The following is a 20,451-nucleotide window of genomic DNA, read 5'->3' as shown; positions in this document are numbered from 1 at the left end:
AAACTCAGCTTTAAAATATTTGCATTTTTCAGCAGTGGTGATCGGAGAAACTGTATAGTATTTCTCAAAAATCATTTCCTTACGTGCCCGCTCCACAACGCAGATTGCCATTCCTCCAAGCATAAACGCAGTGAAATAGTTCATGTCTTCCCACCTCTCCCCTTCTTTTTCTCTCTCTGTGTAATGAAAATGGTAACGTGCATATTTTTTCAAACACTTTTTCAGTCTCCCCAGTTGCCACTTCTGAGAAAATGCGGAATGTTCTGAAGATAGAAAAAAGATGTGTTATTTTATTTTATTGTCTACAACTCCGCCTTCTTTTGCATAAGGGGCGGGGCGTGGGGAAGGGGCTTGAGCCGGAGCAGTGAGGCAGCTCGGGGGAACTAGACCTGGGTAGCCTTGCTCCACCGAACTAGAGGAACGCTGCTAGGTCTGGCTTGCGATTCCTCCGGGCTTCTGGGTGAAGCTAGCCACCGCGCGCGGCCAGGAGCGACGATGGAGAGACTGGTGAGCCGGGCCAGGCGTGGGAAAGAGGGCTCCGGGTGGGCTACAACGCGCCGATGGCCCTGGGGCGGTGGCGGGCAGAGAGCGCCAGACTGCGGCTTTCCCTAGTCTGGTCTGGAGCTGGTATTTCTGCTAGCGCTTTCCTCTCGGCACTTAACCGCGTGGAGGGGCGGATTTTGCCTTCTGAAGTGGGGGCTTTCAGGCCATTCCTGGATTTTTGATTCTCTGTCCCTCGGCTCTGGAAAAGGGACGAGATGCTTCTCCGAAGATCACTGACATCCTCAGTGAGGAACTGGTTTGGGAGGCAGGTGCTGGTGGCGAGTATGGAAGGTGCTTGTATTGCTCGGTTTGGGCATTGAAAGCTAGGGTGAGGTTGCAGAATTTGGGGCTCACTTTCTCCAGGAGATCTCGCTCCCTCAGTGATGCTCCAGTCTCTTTCTCCATCCTCTAGGCCTTTGCCTTGGGAAGCCATAAAGGATGGGATAAATGAGGGTTAACACCCAGGGTATCCATGAAAGACAGACATTTTGTTTATTCAGGATCTGTGTACATGACAAAATGAAGGAAGGAGAGGATTTTCATTTACATAGGTATAAGTAATTTAAAAAACAATAAAAAATAAAATCTAAATATGAGGAATACCTCAAGGTAATTTCTTTTGTATACAGTTTATTGGTAAGACCACACAGCCAGTTATTTCAGTATCTTCCTTAACAAAGGAGAATGGTGGCCTTCGAGCTAGTGTTTACTGTGTGTTAGGTGCTCTTAATTTTCACAGCTATCCCTCAAAGGAGTAGCTATTACTTGATTTTACAAGTAAAGAAACAGGCAGAGAGGTTAATTTTTCCGAGTCCGTGTGACTATATGTGGCAGGAACAGGATTTCGATCTAGAAACTTTCAAGGAAAGAGGTATGTATAAGGGCAATGTAGCTGCCAGGTGGGCAACTATCAGGTAAGACCCTGGGCCTTTGAACCCTGGTCCTCTTGGCAGAGGCTGTAACTGGACTTCTCCATTTCCATTATTGTCTGATCTGGTCAATGAATTTTTTTTAAGCTACCTAATGCATATTGGCATTTACTATATCTTATGCTCTGTATTAAAGGCCCTAAATGCTTAATTCTCTTAGTAACCCGAAGAGATAGCAGCAACATTGGTTTAGTGCTTATTTGTATGTCACTGAGCTTTACACATACTATCACATTTAGTCTTTTTAACAGGGAGAAGGTTGGTACTATTATTTTTTTCTGTATCTCAGAGAGGTAAAATGATTTGTCCTAGCTTACACATCTAGTATTTGTGCTAGCCCGAAACATGTGTATATTTAATAGCAAGGCTTTCTTTCTGATTCCCTTTGCCTCAATCACCATGCTTCTATTTCTTAAACATTGCTGGCTCACAATTCACCCATCTTATGTTTTAGGCTCACAGTTCACCCATCTTATGTTTTAGTGTACCTCTGCTTTCTCTCCTGTCCTAAAACACAGCTTTTCACTCTGCTTTCTTCATTATAGCCTTTGCTAGACCCTGGATTTCCATGTGGCATGAGGGCTTTAAAAGAATGGTGTGGAATTAGAACGCCAAAGAAAATGTTTTTCATTTTAGAAGCCAAAGCTTGAAATAGCAAGAGCCTAAGCATTTGGGTTTTAAAAGCCTGAATACTAAAAGACCAAGGGCATACATTCATCCCCAAAACAAGTTGATAGGAAGAATACAAGGTGACAGAGGAAGCAGCTTTCTGACCCTAGGCTGGGGGAGCAAAGAGGGACTGACTGGTGTCTGTTTGTGGCCTAAAAAGGATGCTCTGTGCCTGACCCCTGGGAGTGGGGAGTTCGGGAGAATGGTGAATAGAACTTACATGTAGGTGTTGAAATCCAAGAACAGAAAGCACCAGTGCCTTGCTTTCCTGGGGGAACTGTGGAAGAGGCAAGCCTACCTGACATGGCAAGGGAACAGTAAAACAGACATTGGGTGGACAAATGGGAGTCTAGGCAGAGAGCCTTGTAGAATTCTCCTTTGTCTAGCACAGGAAGAACCCTGAGACACAGAATCAGGAGAATCGGGCGCTGTGAGAGAATAGCCCATAAGCACAAAATTTAATTGCACAAATCGATGACCTGGATGACTTGAAAGGAACACAATGCCAGCGTGGATAGAGTGGTTGCAACCAAGGATTAATAGCCCTGTCCCATGGCTTGGCATTCCCAGGACTGTGGATGCAATGCCACAGATTGGGATAACAAGTGTTGGTGGACTGAACTGACAGAGAGTAGGTGACATTGACTAAAATTACGTCTCTAACTCTCGTTGGAATGGCACCATGAAATAAAAATGAGGTCCAGTTAAAGAAAACTACAAAGAAACCTGCATTTCTTATCTACTTATATTTTATAAAAATATAGAAATGTAGAAAAAATATAGGGAAAAGTTCCATTCCTTGCTTGGCCACTCTTATAATGAACACACTGATGGAGACCAAGACCAGCCATGGGGCTGCTGCTGAGTGAAGTTAATCTGTCTCTATTCCACTCTCCGTTTATGACAAAATGATATCTAGAATGCCATTCTCTTAAATACCACTATGATTTTAAAAAGGCCAAGGAGTTCTGCCCAGACTCGTGAAAATACAGCAATGAAGAAAAAAATAAAGCCATTACTGGTTTTTTTAAAAGGTACAATTTATATAAATTGTGCAGAATTTTTAGGAAAATCTACCTCAGCAAACTTCAAGGCAGTCACACGTCCTAAAAAGTGGTTCCATTTGAGTCACATTTCGAATATTAATAGATGTGGGTTATTTGGAGATTGATTTCTTTACATTTGGCATCTGTGGTTTTTGGGTATATTTATGGCAGTTTGTTTTCCTAGCAATCTTAACTGTTGGTGTCTTGGGCAGCACGGCCTCAAATTGCTAGGGATGGCTGTAATAAAGGAGCCACTCTGTTGCTTTTCCCTCCCTATATCCTGAGCACCTTTGGTTATTTCTTCCATTTATAGTCTCTGGTTCTGCCTACACAAAACCAAAGGTCTCCAGTGGTTAAACTTGAGCTGCAATCCCTGAAAGAGCAATTAGACTGAAGCTTCCTCAGCTTTTTCCAAACGCCCATTTCTGTACTTTGCTTTCTGTCTTCAGGTGTTCAGGAGCTTCTTCTGCCATCTCTCTACCTTCCAACTGATTTGGTTCATGGCAGCAGGGATGCTGTGCAGGGCACAAGGTAAAGATATTCAATTCCCCTGCTTGGAATCCAGGAACAGTTTCTGGAGTGGAAACCTCTGGCCACTCTTGTGTGTTCATTTGCTATATTAGTTCATTTGTCTGCATGAATTATTTAAAACTGTAATTCCTTTGGAGGAGTGGGAGTGGTCCTTTTTGCTTTCCACAATTTTGTTTTCAAAGACTTTGATATTAAGAAACTGTTTTCAGAAGTTACTGTTGTGGCTCAGCGGTAATGAACCCAAGTAGTATCCTTGAGGATGTGGGTTTGATCCCTGGCCTTGCTCAGTGGGTTAAGGATCCAGTGTTGCTGTGAGCTGTCGTGTAGGTTGCAGACATGGCTCGGATCCCACATTGCTGTGGCTGTGGCATAGGCCGGCCGCTGCGGTTCTGTTTGACCCCTAGCCTGGGAATTTCCATATTCCATGGGTACAGCCTTAAAGACAACAACAACAAAAATCTTTTCACAGAAAAAACCAAGCATGAAAAACCTCTTTCTAAATTAAGGTATCATTTTGCCTGTCAGATTGAATAATGTTTAAAATAGTAGGTCCCTATGTTTGTAAAGGTTTGGGAATACTTGGGGGAGAGTATACATGCATATAGCCTTTTGGGAAGGTAATTTGGCAATATGCCTTAAAATTGGGTATATCTCTCTTTTATAGAAAAATTTTAAAAACAATGAAATGTAGAGGTTACCTAGATTCACATGGTCTATTAAGTAAAGCAGCCTGTGCTGTCCACTTCCCTGCTGAATGTCCTACTGTGCCAGACCTTTCCCCTGGGTCCATGGGAGACCACCCACTTTGCTGCTGGCCTTCTACCATCTTCTGTGTGATATTCTCCATCAGTCTTCACAGCTGTAGGAAAGGGAAGCTTCACACCATCTGCAGCACAGGATTTATCAACAGGAGGAATTTAAGTGGAATTTGGAATTTCACTTAAGCGGCAAAGAATTGTAAATTTTCCACGAAATGATTTCTTCCATAGAGAGAAATCACCCAAGAAGTTAAAACTCTAGCTTGGATCCCTTTTCCCTTCTTTATTCTAAAAGCAGTGATTTCTTTAAATCTCTGCTCTGTAAAATCTCAACTAACTTGAGGAAACCCCAGTCCTAACAGCAGGTATTCTCCCCAGAACTTTTCATATCTACCTCACTAAAACTGGACTTAGGCAACACTTGGGGGTTCCAATTTCTATTTGTTGCTCTGCCCAACTTTTCATTCCTGATGTTGAGGGTTGTTGAGAGGATATTGTTTGTTTTTGTGCTGCCTTCTTTTTTTCTAATAACTCTAGCCCTTTTATGTGTATTATTAGTCTTAAAAAAACCCAGATTTTGGTGGTTTTGATTAAGTCTACATTTGGTGCACCTTTTTATTAATTTGTGCTTTCAACTTTATTAATTCACTCCTTTTATTACTTTTTTGGGGGTGAAAATTTTGGATACATGTATGTACTCATTTTTCAGTATTTCTTGTTTCCTTATAAGTTAGCAGTAAATATTTTCCCTTGAGAATAACTTCATTGACTTCTACAGATTTTAATATACGATATTCTCATTGTCACTCATAGTAATTTATAATTCTTCCTATGATTTATGACACCATAAGAGCTGAAGGAAGTATGTAAATTTCTAATTTTATTGCATTGTGGACAGAATTCAAGATCATTTTTTGGTATGCTTTTGCAAGTTCAGTTTTGGAGTATGTTCCATGTGTTGTTTGAAAAAAATTGTATGTTTTCTTCTGGATGAAAATTTAATAATACATGCTCATATCCACATGCATTTGTTATATTCATTTTTTTTCAAATACTTTATTTTTTTTTTTGTCTTTTTTGTCCTTTTTTTTTTTAAGGGGCACACCCACAGCATATGGAGGTTCCCAGGCTAAGGGTCTAAACGGAGCTACAGCTGTGGCCTATGCCAGAGCCACAGCAACGTCAGATCCAAGCTGTGTCTGCAACCTACATCACAGCTCACGGCAATGCCAGATCCTTAACCCACTGAGCGAGGCCAGAGATCGAACCCGCAACCTCATGGATCCTTTCCACTGTGCCATGATGGGAACTCCTTAAATACTTTATATCTGCATATTTGATATTTTGCTCCATATGCTTTTTAAGCATATGGAGATGAAGATTCTGAGAAAACTATGAAAATCCCATTATGACTGTGGATTTATGCATTTTTCTTCAGAGTTTTATTAGCTTTTTACATATTTCAGTTCTGTTGCTAGGTGCATGAAGGTTCATGATCGATAGATATATTTAATTTTAGACTCCTCCCTTTATCGTTTTGAATAATATATTTTTGTCCCTTAGAGTTTTTTTGTCTTTCAGTCTCCCTTTTCTCTCATTTTGAAAGTCTTAGTAGACTGATGCTGAAACATTCCATTCTTTGAGTTTTTCTTTAATCTTTTCTATATCTTTACATCATTATGCTACATTCTAGAAGAATTCCATGAACTGGTCTTCCTATTTACTAGATTACTCTTCAGTGGTGTTCATTCTGCTAAGTCAGCCAAGCTATTACACTTTTATGTTACTCATTTTCTTCTCCTTTTTTTTTTTAGGGCTGCACGCATGGCATGTGGAAGTTCCCAGGCTAGGAGTCAAATCAGAGCTGTAGCCTCCGGCCTATGCTACAGCCACAGAAATGTGGGATCTGAGCCATGTCTGAGACCTACACCACAGCTCGTGGCAACCCTGGATCCTTAACCCACTGAGCAAAGCCAGGAATTGAACCTGCATCTTCATGGATCCTAGCTGGGTTTGTTAACTGCTGAGCCACGAAGGGAACTCCTATATTTCTCATTTTCTATATCTCTAGTTCCTACTATTTACAGTGCTGGTTCATTTTCACACTTAACATGTCACATTTATTCATGTGAAAGTGTTTATTGATTTGTGATATCTTTATTCATTTTGTATGAGTTCTTAGGTTTGAAGGGTTTATAATTCCTCTGTCATCGTGTTAGCTTTCTTAAATGTTTGGCTGTTTGTTATTATACTGAGACTTCCCACTGGGTTTTCTATCATATTAATATGAGTAGCCAGCATTGGAGGGGGAAGAAATTGTTGCCATGCTTTATATTCTGCACTGCATTCAGTAAAAATGGGAGGATATATAGATTGTCTGCTCTCTGGTACTGTCAGCCTCCCAGAGCACTGTCCTGTGTATCTCTCTATCTTCAGCACTGCTTCCTGAAGGCAAACATCACTATGCTGCCCCTTCCCTTTGCAGTGTGTGTATGTGGAATGTATAGGGTTGCTATACCTTCTTCACTTAAACTAATCATTGTGCCTATTGTCCATTGGCTCTTTCTTGTTCCTGAACTGCTCTAGGCACAAATTCACTTGATGATGCTTCTATCCTATCTGACAGTTTCCATCTTGAAGCTCACTTCACATAATTGCCACTTGCAGGGATTCTTCATGTAATTTCCTGTCACTGGGAATTTGCTTCCTTGTTTTTATACTCTGCGCCTCTTAAAGACTGAACAAACATATTTTGAACTTATATTTGTCTAGTAACATCAGAAATGTACTTAAATGTTTTTGGTGGGTTTTTTTTTTGCATTTTTAGTATTTTAAAATCTAACTTTGAAGGTGCGTTTTTTAATAAGAAAAAAGCATACCTTTCGTATGTATTAATATCTAAAATGTAAATGTTCTTTTATGATTCCATGGTGAAAGTGGTGACCCAAGATGTAAGAGAGCGGCTGAACACACCTGCTTCTTTAAGATGCTCTCTGCAAAATCCCCAGGAAGTTTTGATTGTGACATGGCAAAAAATCAAGGCTGTGAGCCCAGAAAACATGATCACCTTCAGCAAGAACCATGGGGTTGTAGTTCAGCCTGCTTATAAGGACAAGATAAACATCACCCAGCTGGGACTCATGAACTCAACCATTACCTTCTGGAATACCACCTTGGAGGATGAGGGTTGTTACAAGTGCCTCTTCAATACCTTTGGTGCCGGGAAGATCTCAGGAATAGCCTGCCTCACCCTCTCTGGTGAGAGTCTCTGAGAATACATTGTCCTTGACTAGAAATGTTATTTTTAAGAGTGTTTGGGACATAGTGGTAGCACCCAGTTTGTCAGGATTCTAACCCCAGAAAGGCTTATGGGAGGACACTTGGCCTTTCATGTCTAGTGTAACTGTGGTTATAGTTATTTGGAGAGTTCGTGGGGCTATGGTGAGTATCTGTCTTGGGTTATCTTTGCTCTGAAGAATCCTGTTGTCAATAAGAATAACTTAAGGACTACAGAGAGGACAAGTTCTCCCTGAATAGTGATATGGTTCAGACCTGGTTTTGCCATGAGCAGTCATGTGACCCTAAAAGAGTCCTGTCCACTCTCTATACCAGAGTTTATTTGTCTGTAGCATAAATGGGAAATGGATCATCTCTAGGGTCTCTAACAGCTTTAATATTTTTGGATCCCTCCCTCCCTTCCTTCCATTTCATGTTTTCTTCCTTTTCCTTCTTGTATCATACTTTTCTCATTTTTTTTTTCCTGTTTCTTCTTCTTCTTCTTTTTTTGGATGCGCCATGGCATGTGGAAGGGATCAAACCTGCATCATAGCAACCACCCAGCTGGCTGCAATGACAGTGCCAGATCCTTAACCCCAAAGGGGACTCCTTTTCTTTCTTTTTTTTTTTGTTTGTCTTTCTTTATTCTTCCCTGCCTTCTTTACTCATAATTTTATTTAATTAATTAATTTATTCATTCATTGATTCATTTATTTTTGCCTGAAAAGCAGACCTCTCTGAGTCTTCTAGTTAGTAATCCTGTAATTCTTTTCCACACTGGCCCTTTCCAGTCATACCTTATAGTTTGCATCTATGTCATTCTTTGATAGACTGTGGAGCCTTGCCAGTCAGTCTATCCATGTCAACCATACTTCTCATCCTTCACTTTGTCTCTCTTCCTCCTGGGCTCATTGATGCTAGTAATCTGAGTACTCCAGACTGAGCTACAGTCCTAGAGGCTCATTTCCTCCAACCTCCTGCCACTTACCCACCGCTTGAACCTCTGAGCTCAGGCAGCCTTTCATTTAGCACCGCCCTTTAATTATCTTGTGGGCTCCGAAGCCAGCCACAGAAAGGCAAGCTTGCGTTTAATCAGCAGAGATAAACTGTATATTCCAAAGAAAATGAACTCATTAGTCAAGGGACTTTTGAAAGGGAACAGAGTACAGCTGACCTAAAAATAATGTCTTTTCTTTCACAAGCTAGTTATTTTCTCTTAACTTCGTGAGGTGATCTCCAGGGTCCTTACCACTGTCATTCTGTGATTTTCAGACTACTGGTTGTGAATTCCTAATTGAATTTTGAATAGATCTTTCAAACAGGACCTTTCCAGGCCTGCTTCATGCATCTCATTCACTGGCCCAGTGAATGAAAAAGGTGTCTCTAAGTGGCGGCCCCTCTACAAGCTCCCTGTTCTGAAACAGCCCTGGTGCTTCTGAGAAGTGTAGACTCCTTGTGTGGAGGTGCTGATTGGTAGGTTTTGAGAGGAATATTGAGAAGAAGGCAGAGATGTTGCACTGCTCATGGAAAAGGAGAAAAGAATAATTAGTTTCTGCACTGTTTGGGGGAGAAGGGGCCCTCTGTCCATGCAGCTAATTCTCCCAAAAACAAACTACAGAGAGGATCACAGGGTTGTCCTAGGCCCATCTCCATCTTGTAAGTTAGAGAATTAGATGCGAGAAGAACTGTGAAGGCCCTGGTTTAGGTTGGATGTGCCAGGCTATTTTCTAGGCCCCACTGTCTTTCTGTAAAGATCTTTCTCTCATCTCTCTGAAGAGAGCGTGGGACTCATTCCAGATGTTTGACTGATGGCAGACCATTTTTTTTTGTCCCAGTACAGCCCACAGTATCCCTTCACTATAAATTATCTGAAGACCAACTAAATATCACTTGCTCTGCCAATGCTCGCCCAGCCCCTATGATCTCCTGGAAGATATCTGGGTCAGGGATTGAGAACAGTACTGAGATTCTCGTACACCCCAATGGGACAACGTCTGTCACCAGCATCCTCCAGATCAAAGACCCCAAGAGTCAGGTGGGGAAGGAGGTGATCTGCCAGGTGCTGCACCTGGGGACTGTGACTGACTACAGGGAAACTGTGAACAAAGGTAAGAGAGGGTGGGCAAAGCTTGCTGTGGTCACATTTGTGGACACACACCTGGAAGGTGGTGAAAGAGCCTCTCAGCGGCCTGTTAGCAAAGGAGCTGATAAGGACGAGAATGAGGTAAGTAGGGGAAGAAAAACAGAGCTGAGGAAGCCAATAAAGTCAGTTTTACTTTGGCAAATGTGCACTGCCCACATACCACATGCTTTTGCTGAGATCCACCCATTGACTTATTCTTCCTTGCTACTAACTGAGCATTTGTTATGCCAGAAATTCAACAGTGAGGACTCAGTCCCTACACACGGGGAGCTTCTGGTCTACCCAGGAATGCAGAAGGGGCTGGGCAGTGGTAAAACTGCATGTTAATGCTTCAGTAAGAAAGCTGTGATTGGCCAGAAGGGACCTACTGTATAGCACAGAGAATTCTACCCAGTATTCTGTGATAATCTATGTGGGAAACGAATCTGAGAGAGGATGGATATGTGTTTACGTATGATGGGGTCACTTTGTTATGCAGCAGAAATTTTCACAACCTTGTAAATGAACATTATCTCAATGATTTTTTTTTTTTTTTTTTTTTTTTTTTTGCTTTTTAGGGCCGCAAAAAGCAAATGGAAGTTCCCAGGCTAGGGGTCTAACTGGAGCTACAGCTGCCAGCCTGTGCCACAGCCATAGCAAAGCCAGATCCGAGCCACGTCTGAAACCTACACCATAGCTCATGGCAACGCCAGATCCTTAGCCCACTGAGCAAAGCCAGGGATCGAACCCGCAACCTCATGGTTCCTAGTCTGATTCATTTCTGCTGCACCATGACAGGAACTCACAATAAAAATTTTTAAAAAGACTTTTTAAAAAAGAAAGAAGACTGTGGTAGGTGTTGCCACTGTGGCACAGAGGGTTAAGGATCCAGCACTGTCTCTGCTGAGGTTCTGGTCATTGCTGGGGCCTGGGGTGGATCTTCAGTTGGGAACTTCCATATAGTGCAGGTGCAGAAGAGAAAGAAAGAAAGAAAGAAAGAAAGAAAGAAAGAAAGGGAGAGAGGAAGAGAGAAAGTAAGAAAGCAAGAAAGTGAAAGAAAGAAAAGAAAGAAAGAAAAGAAAGAAAGAAAGAAAGAAAGAAAGAAAGAAAGAAAGAAAGAAAGAAAGAAAGAAAGAAAGAAAGGAAGAAAGAAAGAAAGAAAGAAAGAGAAAAAGAGAAAGAAAAGAAGGAAAGAAAGGGGGAGGGAGGGAGGAAAGAGGGAGGGAGGAAGGCAGGAAGCTGTGGTAGAACTGAGGTTGTGGAGAAGAGGCATCTGCTCAACCTGGTGAGACTGAGATGTTTTCCTGCAAGAAGCCACATCTATGATGAAACCTTTGCATAGTCTACACTGTGGGAAAGGGGCTGATCTGAGGTGTTTTTCTCACCTCCTTTGAAAACAAACTGTATTCTGTTCAAGACCCCTTTTACTCTCTTGCGTTTCTATCTAAACTACTATCTCTGGGCCTCATCAATACAAGAGGTAAAAATTATGGAAGAGAATAAAGGGAGCCAAGATTTTAGGGACGAGACATTTCAATGATCACAGCCACAGTTGATTTTCTCTAGGTAGTTTTGAAACACTAACTCTGGATAAGCCTCATAAAAAAGATACTGCTGGTTTTTTCTGCGGACATTGTGAACATTATAACTTGGAAAAGCTTATGTCTTGATGGTACGGTGGCCTCCAAAGACATCTCCTGTAGTCATTTCTGGGGCCCTTGAAAAAGTAGACTTAATCAAAATTTTAAAAAATTCAACATTTAGGTAAACTTGGTCAAGAGGTTTGTGGTGTTGAATTTGGACATCATATTCAGCCAGAGTGAAAGGTAAATTTGCTGAAAAACAAGAACCTGAAGGGAATGTGTCTTCCAAGAATGCCAAAATTGGAGTTCCATCCTGGCTCAGCGGTTAACGAACCCAACTAGCATCTATGAGGGTTCTATCTCTGACCTCGCTCAGTGGGTTAAGGATCCAGCATTGCTGTGAGCTGTGGTGTAGGTCACAGACGCTCATCGGATCCAGGGTTGCTGTGACTCTGGTGTAGGCTGGCAGCTGTAGCTCTGATTCAACCCCTAGCCTGGGAACCTCCATATCCCTTGGGTATGGCCCTAAAAAGACAAAAAAAAAAAAAAAAAAGCCAAAATTGACTTATTTGTAATGTTTATACATCATTTATATAATGTTTGTCCAGTGTGCAAACATATATGAAGGCTCTTCCATGCTGAGAGCTTTATGTCTAGCACTAGAACTACTGAAGTTAGAGAAATCTGAAGGTGCTCAGTTAAACTGTGACTTGACAGATCCCACTATAAAGGAATGGAGAAGATTCTGGAGATGCCAAAATTGGGGCATGCCCTTCTGCCTTTGTATCACACAGGGACACTAAGGAGCTGATGTTCTGGTTAAATTGCGTTTATTGACTATCAGAAAGAGGTTTAATAACAAAGACAGAGATTAGAAGGAATATGGTGATAACACTGAGATGAGTTATTCCTGGGGGTTGGAATCATGAGATTCATTAGATTTTTTTCCTTTCTATTTCTCTGTATTTTCCAAAAATTCCTCAATAAACATATTACTTTAATGGACAGTGTGGCAAAGAATATGTACTTTGTAGGCAAACAGACCTCTGACCAAGCCTTGTTCTATCATTTATTACCCTGATTTTTGGGCTTATTTAACTTCCCTAAGCCTCAGGTTTGTTTTCTGTAAAAAAAAAAGTCTGTTTGATGATAATAATACCTAACTCTTGGGCTATTCTGAGGATTAAATGAGGTAACAGATTCAAAGCTCTTATTACATAGTAACCATGTGAAACATGTTAGCAATTATTATCTAAATGTTATTCAAATAATATAAACTCATGACTACAGACCTCAATATGTACGTATTTAAGAATTTTCATCAAAAGCTCAGCTCCAGTAAAAACTCATCATAACTGTCGATTTATCACTTTTTACTTAAACTCTGCAGCATCCACTTATGACTTGCTTTTCCTTTTCTCCTTTCAAAACCCACAGGCTTTTGGTTTTCAGTTCCCCTGTTGTTAAGTATCGTTTCTCTGGTGATTCTTCTGGTCTTAATCTCAATCTTACTATACTGGAAACGTCGTCGAAACCAAGACCGAGGTGAGTTCCCACAGAGGTATAAAGAAGGACAGACATGATGATTTAATGGCAATGTGGGGGTCACATGATGTTATAAATAAAGAGGTGACAACTTTGTGTTTGGTTTGGTGTTTTCGGAATACGTAGGTGTTGATAGTATTTTAAAACACTTCAGTGTAATTTTCTTGCAATTGGACTTTAAACTTTTCTGCTTCTCATTTATTAACTCTTTTCTTTTTTTTTTTCTTCTTTCTTTAGGGCTGCACTGAGGCATATGGCAGTTTCCAGGATAGGGGTCAAATCAGAACTGCAGCTGCCAGCCTACACTATAGCCACAGAACCCGGGATCCAAGCCGTGTCGGTGACTGACACCACACCTCATGGCAACACTACAATGCTGGGTTCTTGACGCACTGAGCGAGGCCAGGAATTGAATCCACATCCTCATGGATACTAGTTGGGTTCGTAATCCCCTGAGCCACAAGGGGAACTCCTCATTTACTAAGCTCTTCTTTTTTAAAAAAAACTTTTATTTTTGGGGGGCCACACCCACAGCACATGGAGGTTCCCAGGCTAGGGGTTGAATCAGAGCTGTAGCTGGTGGCCTACACCACAGACACAGTAAAGCGGGATCTGAGCCGCATCTACGGCCTACACTACAGCTAATGGCAATGCCACTGAGTAAGGCCAGGGATCGAACCCACATACTCGTGGATACTAGTCACGTTCATTAACCACTGAGCCACGACGGGAACTCCTCTTTTACTAGGCTCTCTTAAGGGCACATTATTTTGTAAATTAAGAGTAAGGATTGATGAGAGGAAGCGTGAAAAATGCTTATTCCATCACTGTGAATCAGCTGATGGCAAAGCCAGAGAAATCTTGGTACCCAGGCTGTGTTCTTTCTACCCAGGACAGTCTCTTCTCTTTTTACAGCATTCCCCAGGTCAGCTACCCCACTTAAGAGACTGTGGGGTATATCATATCAGACAAATATGTCTGATATGATCACTAATTAAGGAGTGCTTTCTATGGTATGTTCTCGAACAGTTTCAGACACTGTAGGCAACATACAGGTGACACATAATAACTGTGCTGCCCTTATATACTGTTAATTTCCCTCTGTTCCCTGCAACATCTATCACAGTGTCTTATGTATACCTGGTGCTCAATAAATGTTCATTGAAAGAGTGAATGAATGAATGAATGGATGGATTTTCAAGGTGATTTTTTCAATTCCATTTTTTTTTTAAATTGCAAGTTCAGTACCTCATAGATGCCGAGTCTAAAATGTTGTGAGAAAATATAAAGCAAGAGACACTATCCAATAAGAGGATTCAGCTAGAGAGAGAGGATTAAATTTCTTTGGATTTTAAGACAGTGTATAATTTATTAAAGCTAATGCATGCAAAGCTTCAGTTTATGTTGTATGTAATGGGGATTTCCTAGGATGAAGAGGTGATATGGGAGTTTTCTGCATGTCAGGTGACTGAAAGGGCGGGGGGGGGGAGTTGGCTTTGAGTGTTATTTTACATTTCTATTAAAAATCTTACTCAAATGCTGCCTTTTTTTTCTTTAATGTCTCATAGATGAATATCTCTCATCTTCTAGGTTTCTTGAACATTTAATTTTGCATAAGCCTTATAAAAGCACCCTATTAATTCTTGTGATTTTATAAGAAAAGCAACAGGTATTCCTGTATTATTTTGTAAAGTACAAGCAGAAAAGTATGAAGTAATCAAATTCATTTTAAAAAGTCCCTCTTGGACAAGGATCTTATCATACATTCTATTTAAGCCCAAGGTAAATTTCACTAGAAAGAGGCATTTGCAAAATAATTGTCTTTTGTTCATTAAGTCTTGCATTTTCTGGGAAATATAATTGTTCAATGTCTTACTCCATTCCTGAATTGAAGAGTCAGCTTATTTCTGTTTTCTTATTCATAAAATAAGCCCTCTTATTCTCATTTACAAAATAAACACCCAGACCTAAATTGAATCTTATAAACCCTAGGATTGCCATTTACTGATTATGTTTTCATGATATATGGCCAATTCCGTTAATTACACTGAATGTGCAGTGGTTATTTTGAGTGATTAGATATTTTCTGGCTGGTTTCAAAAATGTTAATAGTCAGATTATTTGGTCCCGTATACTTAAATAGCTAGTAAAATCGGGTGTTAATTTTTTTTTTTTTTTTGCCTTTTCTAGGGCCACTCCCTCAGCATATGGAGGTTCCCAGGCTAAAGGTCCAGTTGGAGCTGTAGCCGCTGGCCTACACCAGAGCCACAGCAACATGGGATCCATGCGACCTACACCACAGCTCATGGCAACGCCAGATCCTTAACCCACTGAGCAAGGCCAGGGATTGAACCTGCAACTTCATGGTTCCCAGTTGGATTCGTTAACCACTGCACCACGACAGGAACTCCTTTTTTCTTTTTTCTCCAGGTGTTGATTATACTGGAGACTTAAACCTGCAAGGCTGAGGAAATACTGGTTTGTAAAGACCAAAACTTAAGTTATAAAAAAGTTGGGAGAAAGAGAAGAAAATAATCAAAAATAGTGATATTTTTTATGTCTTTGAATAACAAATTTTGATTGTCAGCTTGTGATGAAAGTGAATAGTCTTACCATATTTTCATTCCATTTTTCTTTACCCTTTTTTTTCCTTTTTCTTTCTATTATCTTCTGAAACATAAAACTTTTGGGGGGCAGAGAAACACGATCAGTCAAAAATGATCCAATGGAGTTCCCACTGTGGTACAGTCAGCTAAGGATACAGCAGTCTCTGCAACTGCTCAGGTCACTGCTGAGGCACAAATTTGTCCCCTGGTCTGTGCAGTGGATTAGGATCTGGCATCGCCGCAGCTGTAGTATAAGTCACAACTGTGGCTTGGATTCAGTCCTGGCCTGGGAACTTCCACCGTGGATGTGGGGGGCAAAGAAAAAAAAAATGACAAAATTCTGGACCTGGTGACCTAAAAAAGTGGTGATGTGAACAGAAATGAGAGTGGGAAGAGAACTGACTGTGTGTGTGTTCAGAGTTTGTGAGGATGGAAGAAAGAGAGATGAATTAGTTCTTGAGCTTACTGCATATAAGCAGACAGAGTCATTTCCATGCAGCTGCCCAGTAGTAAGAAAAATCTGTTAAGTTCAACTCTTTGTTAGATAAATGACCCACGAAAATTGTTTTAGATTAAAATCCCTGATTCGTTGACCACACAAACATAAGAAAATTTATAGTTTGTGGACAGAGGGGTAATCTCTAATGACAGATGTTATTTTCGTAGAGAAATCAGACTTTCTGCATGTTCGTGCAAGTCTGTGTAATGTCAGAGGGTAATGATGTTTTTTTTTTTCAGCCGTAAAGCTACATTCTGAAGGAAGGGATGACGAGTTAGAGGCAGCTTCTCTTTATACCACTCCTAATGGAATCGTCACAGTGACTTTCCATGAGACTACAACAATGTGACAATGGGTTAATAGGTTTTCAAAGAACATTCTTTTTTTTTGTTTGTTTGTTTGTTTGTTTTGTTTCATGAATCAGTACTTTATTACTGAAATAAAAACTGGAAAGAAATTAAATTTCCCAGGGAAATTTTCTGCCATCTCATGATAGTTCTTTCTCTTAAAACCCAGTTGATGTCATAAATTTGCCCCTTCCACTTATACTACAGTGAAGGTAAATTTGAGGTTGAGAATAATTTTTTATTTCTCATTAGTCAACCCAACAATGATTATAAGCTTCTCAAGAGCAAACGCTTCACTTTGGGGTGGATTATCATAGACAATAACCTAATTTTTAGAAATCTTTATTTTGAGTAGCAATCTTCTTTTGCTTAATTGGATCAAGCTGAATTAGAAACCAATAGAAGATTTCGACAATCATATGAAATACATATTCCAAACTTCATTTTTCTTCAAGTGTCTGACTCTTTCAAGTAGAAGTGTTTTTTAAACCTGATTTTTTTTCATTTTGCTTCACAATAACCTAACCTATAAATGGGCTCTTTGCAATAATAATGACAATGTTAGTAAAACACTATATTTTGGAAAAAATCAGGTCACTTTCTCCTATTTTAAGCTTAGTATTATGTCAAATAACAGAGCTGCTCAATAAATGATTCATGGTGGTGAAATTGGTGATTAGTTGGAAGAATAATACAAAGGATGTTTGTTTAAAAAAATTCAGAATCTTTGCTTTGCCAAATAATTGTACTTAAGCTTCCCAGATGAAGGCTGAATGAGTGAGAATCCTCACCCCCACCCCAGTTTCCTCATAGTTCAAGCAGAAGAAATGTGGTGCTTTATATGAGAAGAGTGTGAAGCAACCTTTATTGAACTACCTAGGTTAGAATTACTGGGAGAAATTTTGCATTCCAAGGCTATTTTTCTATAAAATTTTACCCTTGAAATGGGTGCGAGTGCCACCCACCATATCAAAATGTCATAGCAAAACCCCATCACAAACCAGGCGGCTAACAGACCCATAAGCCTGAGCACTCTTGCCTGTGTCTTTCACCACAGATCACTTATACTGGAAATACCGGCAAGGTTAAAACGTGCAGAACTTTGCAGTCTGGTAAAGCATTGCTTAAGATTACACAGAGGGTGAGATGTGGGGCCATGATAAAATACCAGGTCTTTTACTTCACTGTTTAAGTGCCTTGTAGGGAGGCCCACATCCTTCCAGTTTAAGTGGTAGGAAGCTAATAGCCCTGGAAAGAGCCTCCATCCGTCTACTTAGTGACTGTCCCCATCCTAATGTCCAGCAAGTGAGTATGCATAGGAAACAAAGCTCAAGGTCATATAAATAAAATACATGTAAATGGAGTTCCCCCTGTGGTGCAGGGGAAACAAATCCGACTAGTATCCATGAGGATGGGGGTTCGATCCCTGGCCTCACTCAATGGGTTGGGGATCCAGCGTTGCCAAGAGTTGTGTAGGTTGCAGACGCAGCTCAGATCCTGAGTTGCTGTAGCTGTGGTGTAGGCCGGCAGCTACAGCTCTGATTCAACATTCAGCCTGGAAACTTCCATATGCTGTGGGTGTGGCCCTAAAGAACAAACAAACAAACAAAAAACATGTAATTCATTTGGAATTCTTGAATGTGTTCTTTTACTTGTAGTCTTAAGTGTATTATTAAGAAAGTGTAATCTTGGAGTTCCCGTCATGACTCAGTGGTTAACGAATCCGACTAGGAACCATGAGGCTGTGGGTTCGATCCCTGGCCTTGCTCAGTGGGTTAAGCCTCCAGAGTTGCCGTGAGCTGTGGTGTAGGTCGCAGACATGGCTCGGATCCCGAGTTGCTGTGGCTCTGGTGTAGGCTGGTGGCTACAGCTCCAATTTGACCCCTACCCTGGGAACCTCCATATACCGTGGGAGCGACCCAAGAAATGGCAAAAAGACAAAAAAAATCTTGAATAATAGCAAACTATTATTTCCTAAAATTACTCATGTCCTTTTGAAGAGAGTTACAGGCCTCTCATATCACATTGGATCAGGAAAGTCTACTTCCTTATCTTCACCAATGAAATATGCATGGGGGAATTCTGGGGAGCTCCCGTCATGGCTCAGAGGAAGCAAGTCTGACTAATATCCATGAGGACACAGGTTCGATCCCTAGCTTTACTCAGTGGGTTGCCGTGAGCTGTGACGTAGGTCGCAGATGCAGTTCGGATCCTGCATTACTGTGGCTATGGCACAGCTTAGCCACTACACTTCAGACTAGACCCCTAGCCTGGGAACCTCCATATGCCTGGGGTGGGGGTGGGGGTGGGGCTAAAAAGACAAAAGGAAAAAAGAAAGAAAATATGCATTGGGGAATTCTGTGTTTATTAATCCTTCTGTTCTTTAAATCTTTTAGAAGAGAAATTATAAATGTTCAAAGTTAATATCTTGTTCTTTCTTTTACTCAGAGCCCTAGAGGAGTCACACAGAGCCCTGAAAGTTATTCCCTGGTCTACTTGAATCTGACTTAGGAAAGCAGGAGGAAAAAAGGGTCATTCTCCATGGAACCTAAAGAAGCAAAAGAAGTGGGAGTCAAGGCCTAAGAATTTCAAAACTTTATATCATCTAGGCTACCTAGTGCTTATGTGAGTTCCAAGAGGAAGTTACTTTACCTGTCAGGTCTGTTGTAGGACTTGATTTTGTGCTGTTGTGAGGCTACTGGACTTAGAATCAGGAGCCACTGCTCAGAGGCTGACTTTGACTCTGACTGGTGGCAACTCGAGTTTAATCACTATGTCAATGAGCTTCCCCGTTTGCATCCAGAAAATTAAGGAGTTGGACCAGATAATTTGCCATTCTGCTCAAAAAAACTATCTCATTCCAGGAAAAAAGAATAAACAAAGAGAAAAGAAATGGAAAAGAGAGAGAACACAGGAAGGTTAAGGACCAAAGAACTTTTCTGAGACAAACTTTTGCCTTTCTGTTGATGTTCCATTTCTTCTTCCCTTCTTCTTTGGTCCTTAAGTCTATTTCCTCATTACTTGGCGTTTAGGCCATTCCCTGCTTACCGTTTTGCTAATAAGCATTCTTTCTAGAACCCTCAGTTTCACTGCTGTTCTTCATGTACTTCTGTGATGTTTACCGCGATGGAAATAGAACTGAATTTATTGTGAAATAATATTGACTTTACTTATCTGTTTTTATAGCAGAGTAAATATTGTTAGTTGTAGCTAGCAGCTCACATTTTTAAAAAAGCATGCGTATCTCATCCATTTGTCCCATAATGTGACCTAGCCGTATTTTAGTCATTCTAAATTCAGCCATTATAAATCACATAATGAAAACACATTATGAAAACAGGCACTTAGACAGTTTTCTGAATAGCAGTCCCCAGTTGTGTCTCCCAGCTTCTTTTCTCATGAGTCTCACAGTAGCAGAGGAAGCATGTATGGATGTATAAATCTGTTTGTTGTAAACGTATTGTTTTAACTAGTGAAACGGTTTTCAACTCTTAAATAATCATAAGACCAAGTTAGTGGCTTTGTCCGTGTCTTTTGCTTTCTTGTCTATCAGTGACGTAAGAACTAAAACTTGTTTTCATTGTTGAATTGAATATTTATATATTTAGTAAGCTTTTCATATGTTATTTAATTCTGTATTATTTCATATATTTGTATTAATACACCTAATAATTAAAAGTGTCAACCCCAAATATTTGGGTCATGATATTCTCTTAGGAAATGTGGAAAATGTGGACATTTATGATAATCCATATATTTTTCCTCTGTTTAGGAAACTCTCTCCTCCTCTTCCATATCTTAGCCCTTAAAGATGCCATTGACATTTCTGATTCATCACAAATCTGATGTCCTTGATCTGACCAGTGAGAGCTCCTTCATGTTGGTACCTGTGTATTTTTGACATGACCTGGTCAATTTTGGAGCATTTCCTTATACGTGCTGTTTTGATTTTGCTTCCAGATGCCAACCTTTGCAGAGGGATTAGCTCACACAGTTT

The 20,451-nt window shown here is 40.5% G+C and overlaps 2 protein-coding genes across 15 annotated transcripts; one reads left to right on the top strand and one right to left on the bottom strand.

Annotated features, from left to right (window-relative positions):
- The window catches only part of SLC9C1 (solute carrier family 9 member C1), a 193,736-nt gene that overhangs the window by 126,491 nt on the left and 46,794 nt on the right, over positions 1–20,451 (bottom strand).
- Positions 359–20,146, top strand: CD200 (CD200 molecule). 15 transcript variants are annotated; one of them, XR_014824857.1, is made up of 6 exons: positions 359–507; positions 3,637–3,718; positions 7,414–7,734; positions 9,593–9,860; positions 12,895–13,002; positions 18,903–20,146. XR_014824857.1 is itself a non-coding variant. In XM_005670230.4 (6 exons), the coding sequence occupies exons 1-6, from the start codon at positions 496–498 to the stop codon at positions 18,908–18,910; spliced, it is 804 nt and encodes a 267-aa protein (XP_005670287.1). In that variant the 5' UTR covers positions 359–495; the 3' UTR covers positions 18,911–20,146. The 15 variants fall into 15 exon arrangements, 4 of the variants coding, with proteins under 4 accessions (XP_005670287.1, XP_003358857.1, XP_020926044.1 ...); XR_014824858.1 differs by having other exon boundaries at positions 9,593–9,976; XR_014824860.1 differs by having other exon boundaries at positions 9,593–10,443; positions 11,951–13,002.

The sequence above is a fragment of the Sus scrofa genome, chromosome 13 (assembly GCF_054392235.1).
Source record: "Sus scrofa isolate SSC_HxYL_T2T_F1_AM1 chromosome 13, Sscrofa_HxYL_maternal_Yorkshire_Landrace_v2.0, whole genome shotgun sequence".
Lineage (NCBI taxonomy): Eukaryota > Metazoa > Chordata > Mammalia > Artiodactyla > Suidae > Sus > Sus scrofa.
The sequence above is the reverse complement of the archived record's forward strand: the minus strand, read 5'-3'. Positions and strand labels throughout refer to the sequence as shown.

What these genes read in the sequence shown, in the direction of transcription:
- CD200 (XM_003358809.5), top strand. An exon ending in GATGCTGTGCAGGGCACAAG is followed by an intron (nt 3,719 to 7,413) that starts GTAAAGATATTC and finishes CCATGGTGAAAG; the next exon opens with TGGTGACCCAAGATGTAAGA. An exon ending in AGCCTGCCTCACCCTCTCTG is followed by an intron (nt 7,735 to 9,587) that starts GTGAGAGTCTCT and finishes TTTTTGTCCCAG; the next exon opens with TACAGCCCACAGTATCCCTT.